At 44.9% G+C, this 20,771-nt stretch overlaps 1 protein-coding gene and 1 long non-coding RNA gene across 7 annotated transcripts in view; one reads left to right on the top strand and one right to left on the bottom strand.

Moving 5' to 3' along the window:
- PREX1 (phosphatidylinositol-3,4,5-trisphosphate dependent Rac exchange factor 1) overlaps positions 1 to 20,771 on the bottom strand; it is a 267,346-nt gene that overhangs the window by 19,835 nt on the left and 226,740 nt on the right. For 3 of the 4 annotated variants that reach the window (XM_075901237.1, XM_075901236.1, XM_075901239.1), the window contains 10 exons: positions 20,362 to 20,498; positions 19,145 to 19,316; positions 16,505 to 16,671; positions 15,614 to 15,775; positions 14,037 to 14,247; positions 10,830 to 11,109; positions 8,199 to 8,399; positions 2,197 to 2,285; positions 1,292 to 1,374; positions 217 to 307 (listed from right to left, as the gene is read on the bottom strand). In XM_075901237.1, the coding sequence (XP_075757352.1) occupies positions 217 to 307; positions 1,292 to 1,374; positions 2,197 to 2,285; positions 8,199 to 8,399; positions 10,830 to 11,109; positions 14,037 to 14,247; positions 15,614 to 15,775; positions 16,505 to 16,671; positions 19,145 to 19,316; positions 20,362 to 20,498 (1,593 nt within the window). The remainder of the gene's footprint in view (positions 1 to 216; positions 308 to 1,291; positions 1,375 to 2,196; positions 2,286 to 8,198; positions 8,400 to 10,829; positions 11,110 to 14,036; positions 14,248 to 15,613; positions 15,776 to 16,504; positions 16,672 to 19,144; positions 19,317 to 20,361; positions 20,499 to 20,771) is intronic. The other variant, XM_075901238.1, reaches the window with a different exon arrangement.
- The window catches only part of LOC142818856 (uncharacterized), a 244,659-nt gene that overhangs the window by 201,443 nt on the left and 22,445 nt on the right, over positions 1 to 20,771 (top strand). The window lies entirely within an intron of this gene.

Raw genomic sequence — 20,771 nt, 5'->3', positions numbered from 1 at the left:
ATGCTAGTGAACAGTATAGAATACCAATAGTCAGCATGTAACTGGTCATTTATAAATCACATAACTATTGTAACTGAGTGGGCTAATTATGTGTGCACAATTTTATATAAGAACTTGGGTGTACTGACTTCTGAACCTCTAGTTCTTAAATTTTAAGGGCTTGTATTTTGTGAAATTACATTTTATTCACTACACCCAAACTATTTTTTCTATTACCTTGCAAATTGTTGTCCATAGGAAAGTGCTTGGTTTCTTCAAAGGCCTTGGATATGACTGATCCTTTGAGGAGTGCATTGATAGCATCCACCTGGAGCAGGAATTGCATTAGATCACTCTTAGTAAAACTGCAGGAGAATCTCTGAAGAACTATTTATTGTGCAAAGAAGTTGCAAGTAGTGCATGTTGTCACTAACACATTCACTTAAGCTAAGCATGATGCCTCCACGTCACAGTCTAGACCTATTTATCTTGATGGAAATTTCAACTTTAGCATAGGTAATTAAACCATTCCAACCTCAGCTTTTCATGGGAGTATGAATTTTTGGGGCATGGTGTGGGCAGGAGAGTAATGATTTGGGCTCTGATGAACAAGGGACACAGAAGAACAATTTAGCTGAGGTTATAACTGTGTAAAGAGATCTTTTGGTAACATTATTTTCTTTGCACAGGGGAGTAACTTTTCCAACAATTCTGTCCATGAGATCTATTCTTACTGCTCCTAATAGGAAGGTTTCACTACTGTTGGTTTTCACACATCTGTTTCAAAGCACCTGTCTTGAATCCAAAGCTGCAGGCCAATAGCCACCGCAGGCCCCAGGTCAAGGAGGAGGCTCCATGCCCTGGGAGGGGCAGGGCATTGAGCAGAAGGGATGGGGCTGAGGACAGTCAGCCCTTAATGTCACCCAGACCACGGCATGCCCCTCCCCACAGCCCTTAGAGCCGTGCAGAGCTGCCGGTGCGCCATTCAGAATGGACCGAGGCTTCGGCCACCATGGCCGTTGCCATAGTAGCAGCGGCTGAGAGCTCCGGGCCCCTCTGAATTACCATGCCCCAGAGCAACTGCCCCTTTGTGCTCCTTCCCTCCATCAGCAGGCCTGGCTGCAGGTCACCATTGTCCAAATTACTTAAAATGACTTGAATGTCGGTGGAGACAAAACTGTTTCCTCAAACTATCTCACATCCACTTCTTCTCCTCTTACTCTGAAACATTGCTCACTGGATCTCTACTTAGGCATGATAGCTCTGTGATAGCGAGTACGCTGCTCCATGTAACCGTGCCAGCGTCCTGTACCTGGTTAAAGAGATGCTCCAGACAGCCATGAAGTTTGTCTTGTTTGTCTGAAGGAATCCTCATGTCACTGGGAAGTTCATCACCTAATAAAGGAAAGATGAATTATTTTTTATAACTCTGGTGTGGCCAAACTGTGGCTCATGAACCATGTGTAGCACTTATACAGTTAAAGAGTGCCTCTCGGAGTCTCCTATACAACCCTCCTCCCCTCCCGGGCCCATTCTCTGCCTACAAAACTAGACAGCGAGAAGTTTGGTGTGATGTGGTTATGGCACAACAAAAAAAGCCCCGTGACCATGGTTTTAACTATGGGCTGTGTCTAGACTGGCAAGTTTTTCCGCAAAATCATCTGGCTAAAATGGCAATCAGGGCTTTTTTGCACAAAAGCGCGTCTAGATTGGCACGGATGCTTTTCCGCAAAAAGTGCTTTTGCGGAAAAGCATCCGTGCCAATCTAGATGCTCTTTTCTGAAAATGCTTTTAACGGAAAACTTTTCCGTTAAAAGCATTTCCGGAAAAGCATGCCAGTGTAGACGTAGCCATGGAGTATATTAATGTAAGATAACAAGCTTGAAGAGATCAGTGAAGACAAATTGGGTAGCTTGGGAGCTCTCCTTCCCCAATCCACAGATCAAAATATTTTTCAGACTATGCCAATACCTTATGTAAACAAATCAGCAACAAAGAACTCTAGTTTGGTCCTAGTTTCTCCTCCTCTCACTATGATTATAATAGTCCCCTGCAGAAAGAGCAGTCCTCTAATTCTTTAGCTATCATGCAAATAGTTTGGTCTATGTTCCTTTCAAGGAACTGTCTTAGCAGCTAAATCACAACCAACAAAGCTACTTTGCCCTATCACGTTGGAGAGCCTCTTTTATTAGGCCTGACTGATAGCCGCTCACTCACCTGATCCCATTTCATCACTGCCCAGGTAAGAGCTGTTACTCCGTACACTGGTGTAGGAGAGCACAGAGTCCCGGTTACTGTTACACTCACTGGAAGGAGAAGAAAGGGAGACACTTGAAAATTTTGACTTGCCCCAGGCTCTGATTCGGTTATTACTTGGTTTATATTCAATTCTATGGTCCCTCAGGGAAATTTCCTTACTCATCAACAGGGGTTGACTTGACTCGGGACTGAATAATGTGAAGTATGGCCTCCTGATTTGGCTGTTACACTGCGATAAAACCAGTGACGGGCCCATGCCAGTTGACTCGGGCTATAGGGCTGTTTAACTACAGGGCAGAGATTCAGGCTGGAGTGGGGGACTCTTGGGTAATGCAAAAAGAGAGGGTCTCAGAGCTTGGTCTACCACAATTAAACAGTTCCTGAGTCCAAACCCTGTGAGCCCAAGTCAGGGGCCAGCCGAGGTTTTGTAACTACAGGATAGATGTACCCTAAGAGGGACAGCATCCTTCAGCTCGTGGGACTATTGAAGTGTGGCTGTGAGCAAGTCTCTTATAAAGCATAGATAGTTTATTAAAGATGACCCAGGAACATGCATGGGGGGTGTCCAGTACACAATTAAACTCGGTGTATTTGATTCTCCATGGAACCCATGCATAGGGGCCTGGTCACAGATTCTCAGCCATCTAACTCAAGGGTACATTAAAGTTGCAGGGGCATGGCTGGGAGAGCAGGGAAGGGACCCTGAACAGCCTTATGCCAGTGGGGAATTGGGCATAGTCGAGTGTTGCACTGTCATGTTCGTTCCCTTCTTTGCCCTTGCCATACTCTCTCCCCTTCTTGTCCCAGCTGTGTCTCTCCCCTTATATTGGGAGGTGTTTGGTGCAGACACAGGAGGCAGTGGAGCTGGGAGGCACAGCTGGCATGAGACGCATTTGAGTCATTTCAACCAGCTTTATCCCAGAAGAGATGCCTTGTACACAGGGGGAAATCTCCAGCACAAGTGTCCTCCTGCTTCAAGTTCCCTTTGCCCATATTCATGGTGCAAAGAGAATGGGATGGACTAGAGAATCCAGTTCACTGTTTTTATCTAGCCTTGCCTTAGAATTTTTCAAATCTTGGCTTTGGAAAGTCACCAATCCTCGTTCTAAAACATGCAGACCTAAAACAGAAGGGCTTTTAACTTTGGTATTGGAAGCATGAGAATAATTTCCCCTCTGCCTCATTAATATAAAGAACCTACAGAGTCCTGTCTCCCTGAACTGGATTTTGTTTGTCCTTGTAAGAGCTATTATCAGCAAGGTCTGTTTTCTCTTCTTTCTGAAGAAGTTTAAAGGGAGATAGCCAAAACTTATGGCTGCTGCACTGCAATACAAACCCTTGTGGGGGAAACACAGCTTCTGAATTAGCTCTCCCAACAGTCAACCAGAAAGGAGCGTGGTTAATGCAAAGAAGGCATATTCTTATCTGTAATTTGCTCATTTTTGTCGCTCCCCAGGATCCATTTTCTGGATCAAAAACTATCAGAATACATTTGAGTAACTATCATATCTGTTACGTGTACTTAATTGTTTGCCTCTGTCTAATAAAGATAAGACAGAATAATCTCTCTTATCTTACATTTATATGTAAAATTATGAAGCAAATGACAGCCCCACAGAGACCCCTCCTTTGATCTCACAATTACCCACAGTAGATTAGTTTCAGTTATAGAATCTCTTAAAGTAAAACAGAGTTCAGAAATAGGCTGACGATAAAAGAGCAAGACGATTCCTTAGATTTCATTAAAAGACCTTCAAAGCACATAACCAGGTTTTCATTTTGGGGTGGGCAAATGTCTAGTTGGAACAAGTTTGAACCCATCAAAGTCACCTATTTGGTACATAGACAAGAGTTTGAACTAAGAAAATGCATTTTTCTATTTGTAAAACTCTACTTATAGAGGAAATAAATGTTAATTTTGGTGAATGAGACTTTAGAGCTCAAGGTATCACTGTTTTAAAACAAGAAAGAAAAAGAAATAGCATATCTAATCAAACTGTTATGGCTTATTTTTCCTCACTTTGTAGAATCAATGTTTCATTGAGGGTTCCATATATACTGGCATGAACACTTGCAGGTTCAGGGCTGTTTCTTAGTATCTTTTAGTGTTCAGCAGTTGTTGCTGCTATCAGACTCATGCAAAGCCCAATCTAGTCACATTTCCACACCCAATACTGTGATGGAAATGCTGAGCCTATCTTAATGCTGTCTGTGTACCACACAGAGCAAGAAAAGGGTTGTGAAGAATTCCAGGTACCAGCAGCCTCTAGTCAACTTTGCCCTTTAGTGTAGACCAGGCCTGACAAATTTAGCTGGTGTACAGAGAGCAGAATAAGGATCTTTGCACCCTTCAGGCCCAGAAGCAACCAAACCCAAACTAACTCTCATTTGGAGTCACCAAGAGTCCAATCATGACCTTTGAGAGTTCATTCTAACCTAGAACAGCCGAATCATAGAATCATAGAACACTAGAACTGGAAGGGACCTAGAGAGGTCATCAAGTCCAGTCCCCTGCCCTCACGGCAGGACTAAGCACCATTTAGATCATCCCAGACAGGTGTCTGTCTAACCTGCTCTTAAATATTTCCAGTGATGGAGATTCCACAACCTCCCTAGGCAACTTATTCCAGTGTTTTTCCTAATGTCCAACCTAAACCTCCATTGCTGCAATTTAAGCCCATTGCTTCTTGTCCTGTCCTCAGAGGCCAAGGAAAACAATTTTTCTTCCTCTTCCTTGAAACACCCTATTCGGTACTTTAACCAAAGGGTTAAAGATTTAAAGCAAGGGTTCTGATTTTTCACTGCTATGCATCTTGTGTTGTTATGTACCTCCCTACACAATGAGGTACCATTCTGCTAAGGTAGAATTTAACACCTCAGTTGCATCCGTGTAAATAGCAACAAAAGGCACAAGGCAGTGGAAAACCAGTTCATCCTGCACAAAGCTCCAGAGACGTGTGATTAGATTGAATTATTCTTATCTTTGTAACTTTCTTTGACAAGCCCGCTGTGTACTAGAGCAGGCCTAGAACACGCACATCCTTCCCCATTAGAAAAATGAAAAAGGCAACTTGTTTCATCTCTTCTGAAGTCCTGCCTTTAAAAACGTACTCTCCCAAGAAAGCCAGCTCTTGTGGAGTGTGTGAGCAAATATTCCAGAAGAAGCAGCACATCAATCTTGTCTCAAAAACAAGATTTTGAGACACCTGACTAAATATTTGTGTTTGTGGTTTCAAAGATCCATTTTTTTTTAAAGCTAAATGTTCATTTCTCCTTCTGAGTTTTCGACTTCTGGGGAAATTGTTCACAGACTTAAATGAAAAAATCCTCTTACAATAGTATCTCTTATAAGATCAAGCAGTCTGGAAACTCTGTCGAGTGTCTGTGGCTCACAGTTATATGGGTTAGGAGGAGAAAAGTCAAATTAGACTTTTTGATATTCTAAAAGTCTTGGTTTTGGGGGGGTTGTGAATGGGGCATGGGGGAGGGAGTGTTTTCTATGTTAATCTCTGTGCAGTGAGGTAACTTGAGCTTAATAGCATACAGCTGACTACAAAACAAAGCACTGACTTGAAAATAATGTTGCTTATTATTTCCTAAGAGAAATAAGCCCCAGAGAAGCTAGTTCTAACATGGTGCTGCACAGCTGGGTTCTAATCCCAAAGCACATCGACTGGGATTTTCAAAGGATTTAACGGAGTTAGGTGCCTAAATTCTCTAGGCATCTTTAAAAACCCTAGTGGTGGTGGGCATCTCTTAGGGCATTGGCTAGGGCACTGGTAATTATGTAACCAGCAGCTGGTTCAGTGTGCTAACTAAAGATGCAAAATCCCATTTAATTAACAGGCTAAACATAATATTTAATTGGTTAAGCCGGGGGGGGGAGGGGGAGCCACTCCAGCCCGGCTGGACTGGAGCAACCCCCCCCCCCACCACAGGTAGGCTGGAGCACCCCCACCCCCTGGCTGCGAATAGGGGCTGCTTTGTCTGGCTAGAGCGCCCCTGCCTGCAGCGCACCCAAGCTGGGCTTGACACGGACAGGGTCTGCTCCAGCTGGGCCGGCAGGGAACAGCTCCAGTGCCCGCCCGTTAACCAAAATTGATGAGCCTCACCTGTTAAGAGTGAGGCTTACCAGTTAACTGGTTAACCATTCATGTCCACAGTGAGAACACCATGAGAAAAACTTTGGCGTGCTTCATTCTATCTTGAAAACCTGAAGGGGGATTCCCAAGATCTGGCCAGAGGCTTCACAGGACTTCCTGCAAGATATGGGAGCGCTTGCGCCTACTGAAAGACCATGAGGAACACGATACTTTAAGATCTGCTTGATGTGAGGACCCTTGCAGGTGTTCTTGTACCCATGATAGGTCTTACTGCTTCCTACAAATTGAGCATTACTGGAGGATCCTAAATGGAGTAATGCAATGGGGGGGGGGGGGCATATTACAATACCATTCCACTTTACACACTACACTGGTCTTATAACTTTCCCATGAACAGAAACACAGTTGGAACCAAGATAATGCCTTGTGTAATACTACAGACATGATTGGAGATACACCAAGGATAAATTCAGATGTCTGTGTTTGCCAGGGGAATCATATGGCAGTTTATCAGCCCACAATGCGTAACACTAAGGGTGGCTATCCTTGTAACAGATCACCACACACATATTAATATTAGGAAGTACAGTCCAGTACATGCTTTTCCTTTGCTCTTTTATCGTGCAATGTAATGTCTAGAAATTGTTTTGCCTCAGAACTAAAATCACAATGACCAATATAGTATCATTACAAGTCGGCAGGCAAGCTCTCCTGAGAACTGGTGCTACATTAACACTGTCTGCCCTAGAAACCTGAGACTGGGAGCAAGAGACAACCACCAGCATAATCATTACCAAAGTCTAATTAGTCTGTATGTTCTGTGGGCAATGCGTTTATACACATAAGGCACTCAACCATCAGGAAAAACTACAGAAGCTGCGGGGTAGGTCTTTAAGCAATGGGCGACTCTTCCTGAACCCCCTGGAGAAATCCCTCCAGTAGCTGCTGCACTTTACTGAAGAACAGCCTCCTTTTTGACCTTACGTGGATCTCTGATCTTTTGACCCTGCAGTAAATGGATCTTGTGATAGCCTGTGTGACATGTGAACCACGTCCAATTGATGCAATGTTGTGAATCCAGTACTGGATACACTTAAACGTGTAACATATGAGCAGGAACTGGGGCCTGTTCTTACACTCCCTGGTACCAGTGGGAGTCTTGCCATAGGATTCTGTGGGAATGGAATCGAGTCCTAAGTGTCCAGAAATACAGGTCCATTAATTGGGTAATGGGAAACACCCTGAAGCATTTACTCAACAGCAAGACTATTTCAAGGAGAGTTTTGCTAAGTAAGCAGTAAGGATTTGGGGACAAACTATAGTTTGCATAGCACTTTTAAAGTTGCAGAGAGGTAGCCATCAGTGTTCCCTCTAATCTTTTCCATCCATGTGCAGAATGATTTTTTTCCTGCTCGCCAAGGCATGTGCAAATGTGCACCGAAACCCCTGCTGTGGGCTCTCTGCTCATCAGCCGGGCGGCATTTGAATCTCTCCTGAGTGGCCGCACAAGTACCCAGCTTACAGGAAACTCTGGTAGCCATGTTAATAGGTTTTAGCAAAAACAAGGAGGAATCCTATGGCACCTTAAAGACTAACAAATTTATTTGGGCATCAGCTTTCATGGGCTTTTATAGTGTAAGCATCATATATAGCTACCATGTATTAGTAGTGGTATAATGCCATTATTATTCACAATTATCAATTTCAACAGCATGCACCTCTGTAGTTACTTGACTTTCTGATCATTAATCTGTCTTGATCTGTCTAGTTACCATCCAGTACTGTAATACTGAGATTAAGTCACCTCAAAGTACTAGACCAACCACAAGGCAGAGCAATGTATATCTTTAAACACACCTGTAGGAGTCTCTGAAACTCATTGTGTCATGTCCTGAGTCTTCCTGGTCCTCTTCAGAAACTTTGAAACAAACCTTCTTAATCCCACCATGCTCAGCTTTGTCAGTGTCGCTCTCTTCGGCTCCCAAGGAAGGTGGGGATGTCTCCTCAGTGGGCAGAGAATCACATGTGCCAGTGGGTTCTGTTATGGTGGATAAAAGCCTACAAAGGTAAAACACATTGCTCTCAGTGACTGTGTGTAAACTTGTGAGCTATGCATTCGCTACTGTGATCTGAACCCAAGGGACACTGGGAATCAAAAGGAACATTTCTATAAGTTGTTAGCTATATATAGATGGGAACTACATAAAACTCAGTCTGATTCACTGGAGTTCATGCAAGTTTTGTTTTGTTTTAGTTCATGTGAACTCACAATAGATGAATTTTGCATTCATTCCAAACCTAAAGTACAACGTGAAACTTGGCAAAAACTGCCAAGTTCTGACTTGTTTAAGGTTCAAATATCTAAGCAAACATTGCCTTTAACAATACTGAAAAGTAGGTGAGTTTTGGTTATGAGAGTTTTGCACAGGTCTAGATGATCCCCTCCCCTAACACAGTATTTGGGATTAAAAAAAAGACCGCAACACAGTGCTGTCGCAGTATGCTAGGAATAGGCACCCACCCAGTTTTTTGCAAAATACTGTGAGATTTTTAGGCGCATTTTGAAGTGTAATTATTTACTGAAATAAATTATTCTGCACAAACAGTCTCACTTCCATCAAGAGTGAAGAAATGTCCCCTTGTTTGCATCCTTTTTCCAGCTGGATTTTCTCTAGACACTAACTGGCACTCCAAAAACCACAAAGCATACACCATAAATCTGCCTTTTACTTGCCAATGGAGGAAGCCCTGTAGTCAGTATTTGCTAACTCTTTCAGGAGATCTCTTCCTGCTCAGACAGGTCTAAAGCCTTGCAGATTTTCCTGCATGCCCTGAGTCCGACAAACTGTAATCACATTTATAAAGAGAATCCAATCCCTTTTACTTGACCTGTTAAGCTGACTTCAGTGCTGAAAGCCCAGAAAAAGAATAGAAAGCAAAGACTGAGCCCCTTCCACTGTTCATCTTAGAATAAGAAAACGTTATCCCCCATAACTCAAGTAGGGCAAGTATCCCAAGAGTCTATGAGCCTGACACACACTCACAACCACCACAGTCACCAGCTAAAATGCACAACTGGGACATAAGCACTGGCCTTTGTAACTGGTTCCAATCCTGCCATATTCCCCTTTCCTTCTTCATTCCAACATTCTCAGCCTCATTTGTTCCTTTCTTCTCCTGTTCCTATCTTTGCGCCTTCTCCCATCCAGCCCCTCTCCATGGAATGAACTAGTCTGCCAGGCTCTCCTATCTAAAATAGCTCCTGTCCTTGGGCTTCTCAGTCTGGCTTCTGCTTTTTTGTCAGTCTTATAGACAAACTCTTCAAGGAAGGGATTTTCCCAGTGTCTGTGCCTAATACAGCACTTAGCCTACACTTGAAGCTTAACAAATACAGGAATCAGAAGCAGTATAGACAACCCTTCGGTCTAACACAGACTTCAAGCCAGTAAGCGCAAAGACCCTACACCAGCTCAGTAATAGTGCAACTGACATATAGGGTACGTCTAGACTACAGGCTTTTATCGACAGAGGCTTTGTCGACAGATACTGTCGACAAAGCTTCTGTCAATAAAGAGCATCTAAACTACATCCAGTTCTGTCGACAAAGTAAGCCGCTTTGTCGACATGAGAGTGTAGACGCCAAGGACAGCGTAGATGCAATAACACATTCTGTCGACAGAACTCTGTTGACAAAAGGCATTATTCCTCGTAGAATAGATGTTATGTTGACAGAACTTGGCGGTAGTGTAGACGCAGGTATAGTTTTGTCGACAAAAGTCCACTTTTGTCGACAAAACCCTGTTGTCTAGACACCCAGAGATACAACCCTGCATATATGCGGAGAGTGGAGTGGATACCCATGCAGGACTCTTCTCTCCCTCTCCTGCCAGCTGCCAGGTGGGGGCAGGAATAGCAGGACAGGTCCCTATATGAAAAGGACACAACAAACTCTGTCTAAATCACCCTGAAGGAGGAGCTAAGTGCCAGCCCTGTCTGGGCCCTCTCTGTCCCCCACGCCTGGTGATGACTGATCTGTGGAGCCCTGCTGCCATGTCCCTGCTGCCCCTAACCCCCAGCCCCTGCTTTCATGCTGCCTGCCTCTTTCCTGCACAAACTTGCCCCCTCCTCGCTCATCTGTGCTCCCTCCCCCATCCCTTCCCGATGATTTGCTGTGAGGACGCAAGTAAAATCCAGGTTGCGGATCGGATGATGAGTTGAGCCTGGCAGATGCAGATGGGAGGCAGATCCACATTTTTGTATCCCCTCAGGGCTCTACAAATAGGCAGATGGATCTGCATTTGAGCAAGTCCAGCCTTCTCCATCCAGCAAAAGGCAGTGGCACATTGGGTGGGCACGCACACATTCGTGCTGATGGACACAACATATTTCTGTGGTTGCATATTTCCATTTTCTCAGACAGTGTGTCCCTTTTTTCAGGAAGTGCCATCAGCAGCACAAACACAAAACACACAGGGGTCTTTTACTCACTTATTTATCTGAATGACGTATTGCTTCATTTCCTTCACTGCTATCTCCAGCTTATTAAAGAGTTGAAGGTATGAGTCCTGTATCTCCCGGTCTTCTTGTTTCAGCAGAAAGCTGAGTCCCCTTTCCTCCTGGTTTGCTCCCCCATTCTGTTGGCCAAAGCTACCTTCATATTGTTCGTGTGGGCTGGGTTCTCCATCTTCTGGGCTTAGGCACCGCCATGATGGTGCAGCCATGGTGGTGATGCAATGCTGGGTGTACGAGACTGGATTCAAAGTACCTACTAAACATTGAAGGAAGGAGTTAGTGGGATTTTAGTGACTCTATGAACCATCTCTCGATACTTAGAGAAGTTTCTATGGAATTTACTAGGAATTAAACCAACAGGCTCATACAGAAATTTAAACAGGTGAGTCTATAGAAATTGCTTTAAAATCCTACAGTGTTTAATAGAGACTGTGTGCTTCCGTCTAGGAATTCTGAACCTTCTTTAAAGCACTATAGCAAAAATATAATTGTCTAGTTATTCTACAGGACTTCTCCATGCCCTGAAAACTGAACTTTTTGACATGGTTGTATTTCAGGATCACACCAAGTCATGTACCGCATTTTAAGAAAGATGTGGAGAAATTGCAGAGGGTCCAGAGAAGAGCAACAAGAATGATTAAAGGTCTAGAGAACATGACCTATGAAGGAAGGCTGAAAGAATTGGGTTTGTTTAGTTTAGAAAAGAGAAGATTGAGGAGGGACGTGATAGCAGTTTTCAGGTATCTAAAAGGGTGTCATGAGGAGGAGGGAGAAAACTTGTTCATCTTGGCCTCTGAGGATAGAACAAGAAGCAATGGGCTTAAACTGCAGCAAGGGAGATTTAGGTTTGACATTAGGAAAATGTTCCTAACTGTCAGGGTAGTCAAACACTGGAATAAATTGTCCAAGGAGGTTGTGGCATCTCCATCTGTGGAGATATTTAAGAGTAGGTTAGATAAATGTCTATTAGGGATGGTCTAGACAGTATTTGGTCCTGCCATGAGGGCAGGGGACTGGACTTGATGACCTCTCGAGGTCCCTTCCAGTCCTAGTATTCTATGGTTCTATGACTCTATGTAATTACATCACCCAAGTATAGCCCTGACCATATGGGAAGCGAAACACATTTTCAAAGTGCGATCGAATTTCAGATTGAGAGAAACCAGTTGTATTGGTCTGCATTATTATCCCAGCTGCAGATGGGAAAACTGACCCTAAAGAGAATGCCTCTCATTTTTAGTTTCAGAGGGGTAGCCGAGTTAGTCTGTAACTGGAAAAAAATTAAAAAACAACGAATAGTCTAGCAGCACAAGACGAACAATAATACCATCTACATGTTTTGTTTGTCTTTAAGGATCTGCTAGACTATTTGTTGTTTTTTATTTTTTTCTTATTTTTAGGGAAAGGAAAGAATACATACAAAGAGCGGCAAGGAGAATATCCATAGCAGAGCTGGAATATGACTGGGACATTGTGACTGGTCCCTCCTACTCTCATGAAAAGTAGAGATATAAAAGATTAACTGGTTGACCAGTTACCTGGTAAACTTCACTCTTAGGGTATGTCTACACTAGCCCCCTAGATTGACCTAGGGAGGCTAATGAGGCTGACCAAAATTGCAAATGAAGCATGGGATTTAAATATCCCATGCTTGATTTGCATGTTCCTGGCTGGTCGCCATTTTAGAAACTGACTAGCCTGAAGTAACTGTCCGCGTCTACACGCGGCAGTGAAATGGGATTCCGAAATAAAGGCCTAACTCGAATTAGCTGGTATTCCTCCTGCAATGAGGTTTACCAGCTAATTCGAGTTAGGCCTTTATTTCGGAATCCCATTTCACTGCCGCGTGTAGACGCGGACAGTTACTTAGGACTAGTCAGTTTCTAAAATGGCGACCGGCCGAGAACATACAAATCAAGCACGGGATATTTAAATCCCTGGCTTCATTTGCAATTTTGGTTGCCCTCATTAGCCTCCCTAGATCAATCTAGGGGACTAGTGTAGACATACCCTTACTGGGTGATGCTTACTGGTAACTAGTCAACTAGTGGCCCAGCCAGACTGGAGCAGCACCCCCCAACTGCAGATGTGGGTGGGAGGCTGCTCTGGCCCAGCCAGGCCCACCACAGCATGATGCTGATGGAGGGCTGCTCCACGGTAAACTGGTGAAACCGTGTTTAACTGGTTAACTTTTTAAATTGACATTTTACATCCTGAATGAAAAGTGCCAGGGCCATTCTCCAGTACGTTGGATAGTCTAGATTTCCAGGGCTGCGAGTCCTCTTGTACACTCCTGTTACTAGACAATGAATGAGTCGGAAGTGTATTCTGAGAGGTACAACAGGGAAACATTGCAGCACAAGTATCTGCCTGGCAGGGAAACCCTAAGTGGCAGCCATGGCGGGAATTAGTTTAGTGGCAGCTTAGAGGGAATAGTACTGCCCTCTGATTGGCTACTTAAGGTTTCTAACCCGTGTTTATGATACAACTTCACATTATGGAATCACGTAGCCCCATCACTTTTTCTTCCACTCAATAAGTCAAAGCTTCTAAGTGGGAAGACCACCCCAGGGCATTTATTTGTGATGAGAAAACCACACTGCTTGGCTGTTAAAGCTGCTCAACAGTAAAATAACACAGTGCCTCGGGCACTTGGCATGGCCCCAACTGCCGGGCCTGCTGACACAAGGGGGAAAGGGGGCTGTTGCTCCAGGGCCTGGTATTCCAAAAAGACCTGAGGCTCATGGTTTCTACTATTGTGGCAGAGTCAAGAGCCCCAGGCCCTTTAAATCACTGCTGGGGTGCCGCGCTATCACTGTAGGTGGCTCTTAGGACTGGAGATGGGGGTGTGCCAGTACTGAAGGCAGGGGAACGCACTATAGCCCCATCAACGCCAAAGACCATCTACCCTGGTCCTGCCCCTTCCACCTGAGGACCCGCCCCTTCTGGGAGTGAAACACAGAGTCATGCCCCCTCCAGCTTGGCCAGGTGCCCAATAAAGCTGTCAGCTCCCTTGATAACGGCACACTGTCTGTCATCTTACTATTAGCATTTTAAGGGAAAAAAGATATCTTCTCAAGGCAGCATTTCATTGGATCTGTCTTCAGCTCACTGAGCAGCCAGAAATGCAACTAATCTTTTTACTTAGATAATATCACTGAAGCACTGGGAATTAATTAGCACCTTGTTCCGGATCAAGACCAATTATAGACGGTTTCCGTCCGATGCGAATGCTGAACGACCTTCCGGCTGAGGTAGTGTTTTTGGGGTATGACACCTCCATGAGGTTAATGTGGCAGTTGGTGGGGCAGAAATCCATGCTGTTGAAGGGGTGAAGCTCCATTGTGGCTTGTTTGAAGGCTGGGCTCACCTTCGTTTTGAGCTCATCTGCAAACTGGAAGGGGCAGGGGTAAAGCAAGTTTGTGAGATTTCATTTGTAAAAAATGATGCAACACATTAGGCCCTCATTTTTCCCAGCCAGCCTCCCATTCCAATAGCCATCTCCTCTCTGTGAGCCTGGAGGATACTGTTTCAAAATATCACTGGAAAAAATGGCATTTGATTTAATTGAAAATTGTTTTATCTTAGGTTCAGATTTTAAATGTGTCAGATAACTGCAGCAAAACACACTGGCTATGTCTAGACTGGCCCCTTCTTCGGAAAAGGCATGCTAATTTCTAACTTTGGAATAGGGAAATCCGCGGGGGATTTAAATAAACATGGCCGCCACCTATTCAAGTAGGAATAAGAGATCCTCCGGAAAAGGGCTTTATTCCGGAGGATTGCGCCAGTCTGGACGCTCTTTTCCGGCTTTTCCCCAAGCCGGAAAAAAGGCAGTGGCCATGTTTATTTAAATCCCGCGGGGGATATTTAAATCCCCCGCGGATTTCCCTATTCTGACTTGCCTGCTTTTCATGCCTCTTCCGGAGAAGGGGCCAGTCTAGACGTAGCCACTTAGTTTGTGCATGCTGCTACACTAGGGATACTCAACTGTGGAAGCCCCGGGGGCCACACTGACACTCACAGCACATGCTGAGGGCCACAACTGTGGTTGCATATATGTGCAAATGTATATGCAAATAGCTTCTTTCACACTGATGGGCATGAATACAAAAAGTTAGGCAAGTCTATACAACACGCCAGCCCCATTCTGCTGATATTAATAAAATACAAAATGTACCCAATTTCCACCCATGTGATAGCACTTTTAATGAGTGATGACAGTCCAGAAATTTAACTACTAAAACGCACGTCAACAGAAAATCATTATATTGACTAATTTTTTGTTTTGGTTTCACAACAGTTCAGTAATTTAACTACTAAAACATGTATCAACCCAAACCGCACCGCGGGCCACAAACAAACGGCCTGTGGGCCACGTGTGGAGTAGCCCTGAGCTACACCATGTTTTCATTCAATCATAGTAACAGGTGCGAGCAACACAGACATCTGACAGCTCTTGTTACTGTTAGAGGAATTAGCAGGTTGGGCCCTCCATTGGGATGGGCAGGATGGATTTGTCAGCAGAGGAGTCCAGGCATTGTAGCCTGTAGTCAGGACAGTGTAGCACATGCTCTGCAAACAGGTCCTCGTCTCATAGAGTTTGCAATCTACGTAACTTCTAGTTCTGTGCTCAAACCAGTATGACACTTCTTTCTAAAGCCATTAATGAGGGAAACACAGCAAAGAATACTCAGGCCGCCCCCATCTTGACAGTACAGCATTGTCTAGCTACACGACTGATGGTTATCATACTGCACCTGGTAGTAGCTGGTGAGCCTTTTGCAGATACTCTCCAGCTTAGTGTCACAGGTTTGCCGGAAATCGTACTCAGGCATGGTCTCCACAGCTCTGCTCTGGGAGATGAGCCTCTTGCAGTTCTTCACAAAGTGACTGTCGTCCACAGCAAAGGCTTGTAAAATCTGAAGAAGGAGACAAAATTTCAGTGGTACAGTGCCAATAGCCAGGAATACTGCAATATCCTTCCACTGCACAGCCCACATTTTGGCATGTTTGAGGAAAGTGGCATTTAACATAAATCCAGCCTTTTGTTGCCTAATTAGCCCTCTGATTCATGCCTAAACTCAACACTGCAAATCTTTGGCCAGAAGTTTTAAAAATATATTTAATGTGCTCAAAACAGTCGCTTTGCCACAGGAAATATTTTCCTTCTCTGGCTCGTTTTCCCTCTCTTGTTACTTCTGCTTTGTCCTATCATGGCCGTGCCAATACCGTTATTGTTCCTTGATACAGACATTTATTATTGGTCCATTGTAGTAAGCACCAAAAGATACTACCAATCATTCCTGCCCACAGTGGGCAGCAATCATATCCATTCCTTGTGTCAACCAACTCAAGCTGTCTGATGTGGGAAAGCCTTCATAATGTTATCCCAAGATGAAGCAAATGCTTCCCTGAAGGGATGGATCTCACCTTTGCCCAGAGGAGCAGCAAACTCCTGCTCTCATGGACAGATAAAAAAGGGAGAGTTTGACTGGGAGAGTTCCCAGCTGAGGACACTCCAGCCACAGTGGCTTGACTCAAGTCCCCAAAAAGTTGAAACGAAGGGCGAGTCAGTGGAACTCGCCTGTAGCAAACAGGAGTTAGTTACTCGATGCCGGTGCATTCTAATGAACTCGTGTGGCAGGTACCTTTGCAGTCAGATTGAAACAACCCTTCGGCTCTACGATTTTCTCCAAGACAAAACACTTGATCCCAGCAGTGCTGACATATTCATACACCACCGCGTGCTCCAGATGGACATTATCCACAGTCAAGCTAATGAGAGGCGTGTCTTCGCTCATGATCAACGGAGAGACTGGAACCAAAGGTAAATCATTACTGGACCAACCCTCAGTAATGCCCACATACACAGATGCAGGTTTGCACATGTGCATGCACATGCAGGAGACTTATTGCTTCCAGCTCTGCCCAGGATACATTTATGGTACAGATCATGGTACCTGGCTGGGGCTCTCAAATGGGGGGTGAATTACATTAGCCCTCAATGTCCTGGATGAAACGCGTGAAGCTCTGGCACCACTATGCTTCAAACTGCAGTTAATGCTCCAGGCTCTCCTGGGTGGGTGCAGCTGTGCCAGAGGGAGAGTCATCCCGGGGCAGGGCATTCAGTGCTGTCACCAGCTCCTCTCCAAGGCCACCATGAATTTCACCAAGTATCAACTTCACCAGCAGAAACAGCCTAGAATTGCATCTTGCAGCGACCTGTCCCGGGGCGGGGGGAGGAGGGACGTGTTCTGGACCATCTCCTACCTTTTAGGAGCAGGGGCATGGGGCATGGGCAGGAATTTAAATGTAACCCCTTTTGGGGAGAAGCTTGCTTCCCCTCTCTGCTCCCGGCCCTGGAAGGAGCTCGCTGTCACCCCTCTCCTCAGCTCTGGGGCAGCTCTCTGCCCTCCCTCTCAGGAGGAAGTTGATCCCCCTCTCTGCCTTGAGGCTCATTTCCCCCTTTCTAACCGATGCAGGAGCTCAGTCTTCCCTCCCTCCACCCAGCTCTGGCCCCAGCCCTAGCTCAGTAGTGATCTTCCCTACTTCTGCAACCCCGAGGGTGGAGAAGTTCTAGGTTCCCAATAATTATTGGAATGTCCCTGTTTGCCCTCCTCTTGTGCAAGTCCCTGTTTTTAACAGCTGCAGTATTTGGTTTCAGATACTCTGGTGCATCAGCGTCTGCATGCGACTTGCGATGCTGTGTATCTGATCCCAGTTCTGTTGTTAACAGGCGTCCAGCAAGCCTGGACTTATACCCCGCGGAGTGAATTTGCTTTGAGTGTTTTTTGGGAATATTCTCCCACATCAATCAATTTCCTCTATCAGTATCTTAATATCTAGTTAGTCTTTTTATGTATAGTTATAATCTGTCAAGCTAAGGGGAAGGTTGCCTGTAGAATGAGATGTACCCAGAAATGCTGCTGACACTATTAGCACACCCTCTAAATATCCACGTCACTTAAATTACAAAGAAGGTCTTATTCTAGCTGGAGTTACTTGCAGGCTTTTAATTTGCAGCCATATTACCCAGGCAGCTCCATGGAACACTTCTCCCTCCCTCTTCTGCTGCCATCACCCAGCTCCTAATTTGTAGGAGATGATACCACACAGTTATCAAAAGTGTTCCCTCCAGAAACTTCAAGAACGAGTGTCTGTCCTGTAGGGTAAGGTGGGGGAGATGTCAATCTGTTTCCATTTGGCATAGCAGGCTAAAAAACACAGACAACATGTGGAAGATATAAACACAGAAGGCCTGATTCTTGCTGAGGTCCTAGTCTTTGCAAATGCTTTGTGTACATCCTTCACTGGAGGCATGTCAGGAATACTTCTGAGGCCAATATGGCACAGAGGCCTTCTCTGTATGAGCTGGGCAGCCAGAACCTGCTCTAGTTAAATTGTGCCATGCTAGAGAATCATGTTAAATCTGACTCAAGTTTTCTGTTCAGTATAAATACCACCTTTGTTTTAGTCACAGTCTAATGCCCATGATGGGAACCACATGGCCAAAATACCAAATGGGGACCAGATGTCTCAAGAGAAAGAATCTTCTGTCATTTTAACCTTTCATTTTCATCAGTTTTAGCTCACCCTGTGGTGGCCAGTAAACTATATCCCACGGTCCCTTACTCCAGCTGAGTCCCCTTGAAGGGCTTCTTGACTGTCTTATAGACCCAGAGCGAATCAGACACTGCTTTCCACTAAGTGAGGAGAACTACCCAAAGAAGTTGAGCTACATGTGGCATGGGGGAGGGGCTCAATGTGATGCATCTTGACCCCGAACTCAGAAACTGTAAAATCATGCTGGTTTGAGGCTTGACGTCACAGCTACCAACTAGACAACTCCAGTTAGCCCGTACTTTCTCAGCAGGTGAGGCCCAAGTCAAAAAGGTTTTTTTTTCTTCTGCCTGCCTAGCTTTGTGACATTGGTACTTATAGAAGTACCCTTAGGCACCTCATAATTGATTAATGCTGTCTCATAATTGATAAATGCTGTCTCTTCTGTTCAGAGCAAGGGACGGTCCTCTTTGTTGAGAGCCACAGCAGTGAGATTGCCATCTCACCTCCCAAATTCATGTTCCTCCCAAATAAACTGCAGCATGACAATATTTCGTCTGGGAAGCTGCAGCTCCCTGCACATTTTGCTAGAATGAGAGATTTTCTCCAGCAATAATTGCATTTTGTCTTTCCACCCCACCCCTTTTTTTCTCCCAAGTAATTAGAAAAAGCCTGACTTGCCTGCCTATGTATTCTTCCTTCATGAAAGTAAGTGGACTTTCCTTTACCTGCTTCCTGTTGGCTTTTATGAAGGGGCTCCAGTTCTCCACTTCCTTCAATGGAGAGCTGTCCTTTGTCGGGCTCATGATGGCTGCCATTCAAGTACACATTAAATGCTGACTGCTGAGCTCTGGCCTCTTCAGCATCTTCATGTGTTCGGTACACCCACTGGTACAAGCCCTTTCAGAAGAACAGGAATATTATGAAAAGTGGACTCAGCCTCATCGGGGATATACTTGCATTTCACACTTTCTTCTCACATGGATTTCAAACCTTTTGATGATGACTGTGAAGTTTTTGTCCTCTAGCAGTCTGGGTTTGTGTGCTGTCTGTGAGGCCTGAGTTTACACTACTGGCACCTGAAACCTTGTTGCAACCACAGCCTAAGAATTAATAACCTAGACAGAAACATCTGAATGCTCTGAGGAAGGGGTATAGGTTGGTAATATAAACCTGGATGTACAGATTGAACCTCTCTGGACCAAAGAGCCCCAGTGGCTGGGAGCAGGCGTTGGCTAGAAGTCCAGGTGCAAACAGGCTGGTGGCCAGGAGCCTGGTCAGGGCTGGGAGTGGACCTGAGTGGCCAGAGTCAAGGGCCATGAGGGGAGCTTAGGAGTCAGTGGCCAGGGGGGAGCCTGGCTGGAAGGCTAGTGGCCCCCTGGGAGAGCCAGGAGTCCAGAAGCAGAGGGGACGGAATTAATCTTTGCTAGTCCAGCAAACTCCCTCATTCAGTACCCGTCAGGTATATATGTGAATTTTGCAGCTGATCCCCATCTCCAAAGTGGGCTGAAGTAGAATCATAGAATCATAGAATTATAGGACTGGAAGGGACCTCGAGAGGTCATCGAGTCCAGCCCCCCGCCCTCAATTGAATCCGGATTCAATCCCCCCAGAAATTTAGGAGTATAAAATATGAATCTCTGTTTAAATTTTGTAGCTCAAACCTACCTCTGCTATTATCTGGGAAGCAATCTTTAGATGTGTGTGGACTGGAATACTTGTGATTCACACATATTTTACACCTAGGGGGTAAATTCTATTCAGGGATTCACCCCTACGACCTCCATTAATTACAGCTGAGCGCCACAGGGGCAGGTGGATAAGTGAAAATGTACTTTCTGAGATTGCTTTTAAATATTTAAGGAGCACATTTGTGTAAGACCCTTGCATTATTTTTCCCCTCACAATGTTAAGTTCCATCTAGGTCACACATGTATGTACTCACCAGCAATTCCTGCTGCCTGTTCCTGTATGCTGTAAAGTGCTCAAGGACCTCAGTGTAATTTTCATTCATCATATTATTCCCATTCACTTTCAAAATACACTGCCCTGAGTGGAGTCCCACAGCTGCAGCCTTGGAACCTGGATTAGGGACAGACCAGAGGAGAGTTCAAGTAGCTTAGAAACCCAGCAAAGATTAAGAGAACCGAGGGAGTGAAAAGATCAGTAAACCTCCTTTTTTGGGGTAAAGGATCTTGCCGAAGAAGGGGTTTTTGCGCAAAAATAAAACGTCCACACTGCTTGTTTTTGTGCAAAAACCCCTAGCACAAAAACAGATTGGCAGGAAATAAGCAAATGAGATTACAACTCATGCAAATGAGTCCCTCATTTGCATATTTTTGACGAAAAAAACTC

This window comes from Pelodiscus sinensis, chromosome 18 (genome assembly GCF_049634645.1).
Source record: "Pelodiscus sinensis isolate JC-2024 chromosome 18, ASM4963464v1, whole genome shotgun sequence".
In the NCBI taxonomy this organism is placed as follows: Eukaryota; Metazoa; Chordata; order Testudines; family Trionychidae; genus Pelodiscus; species Pelodiscus sinensis.
The sequence above is the reverse complement of the archived record's forward strand: the minus strand, read 5'-3'. Positions and strand labels throughout refer to the sequence as shown.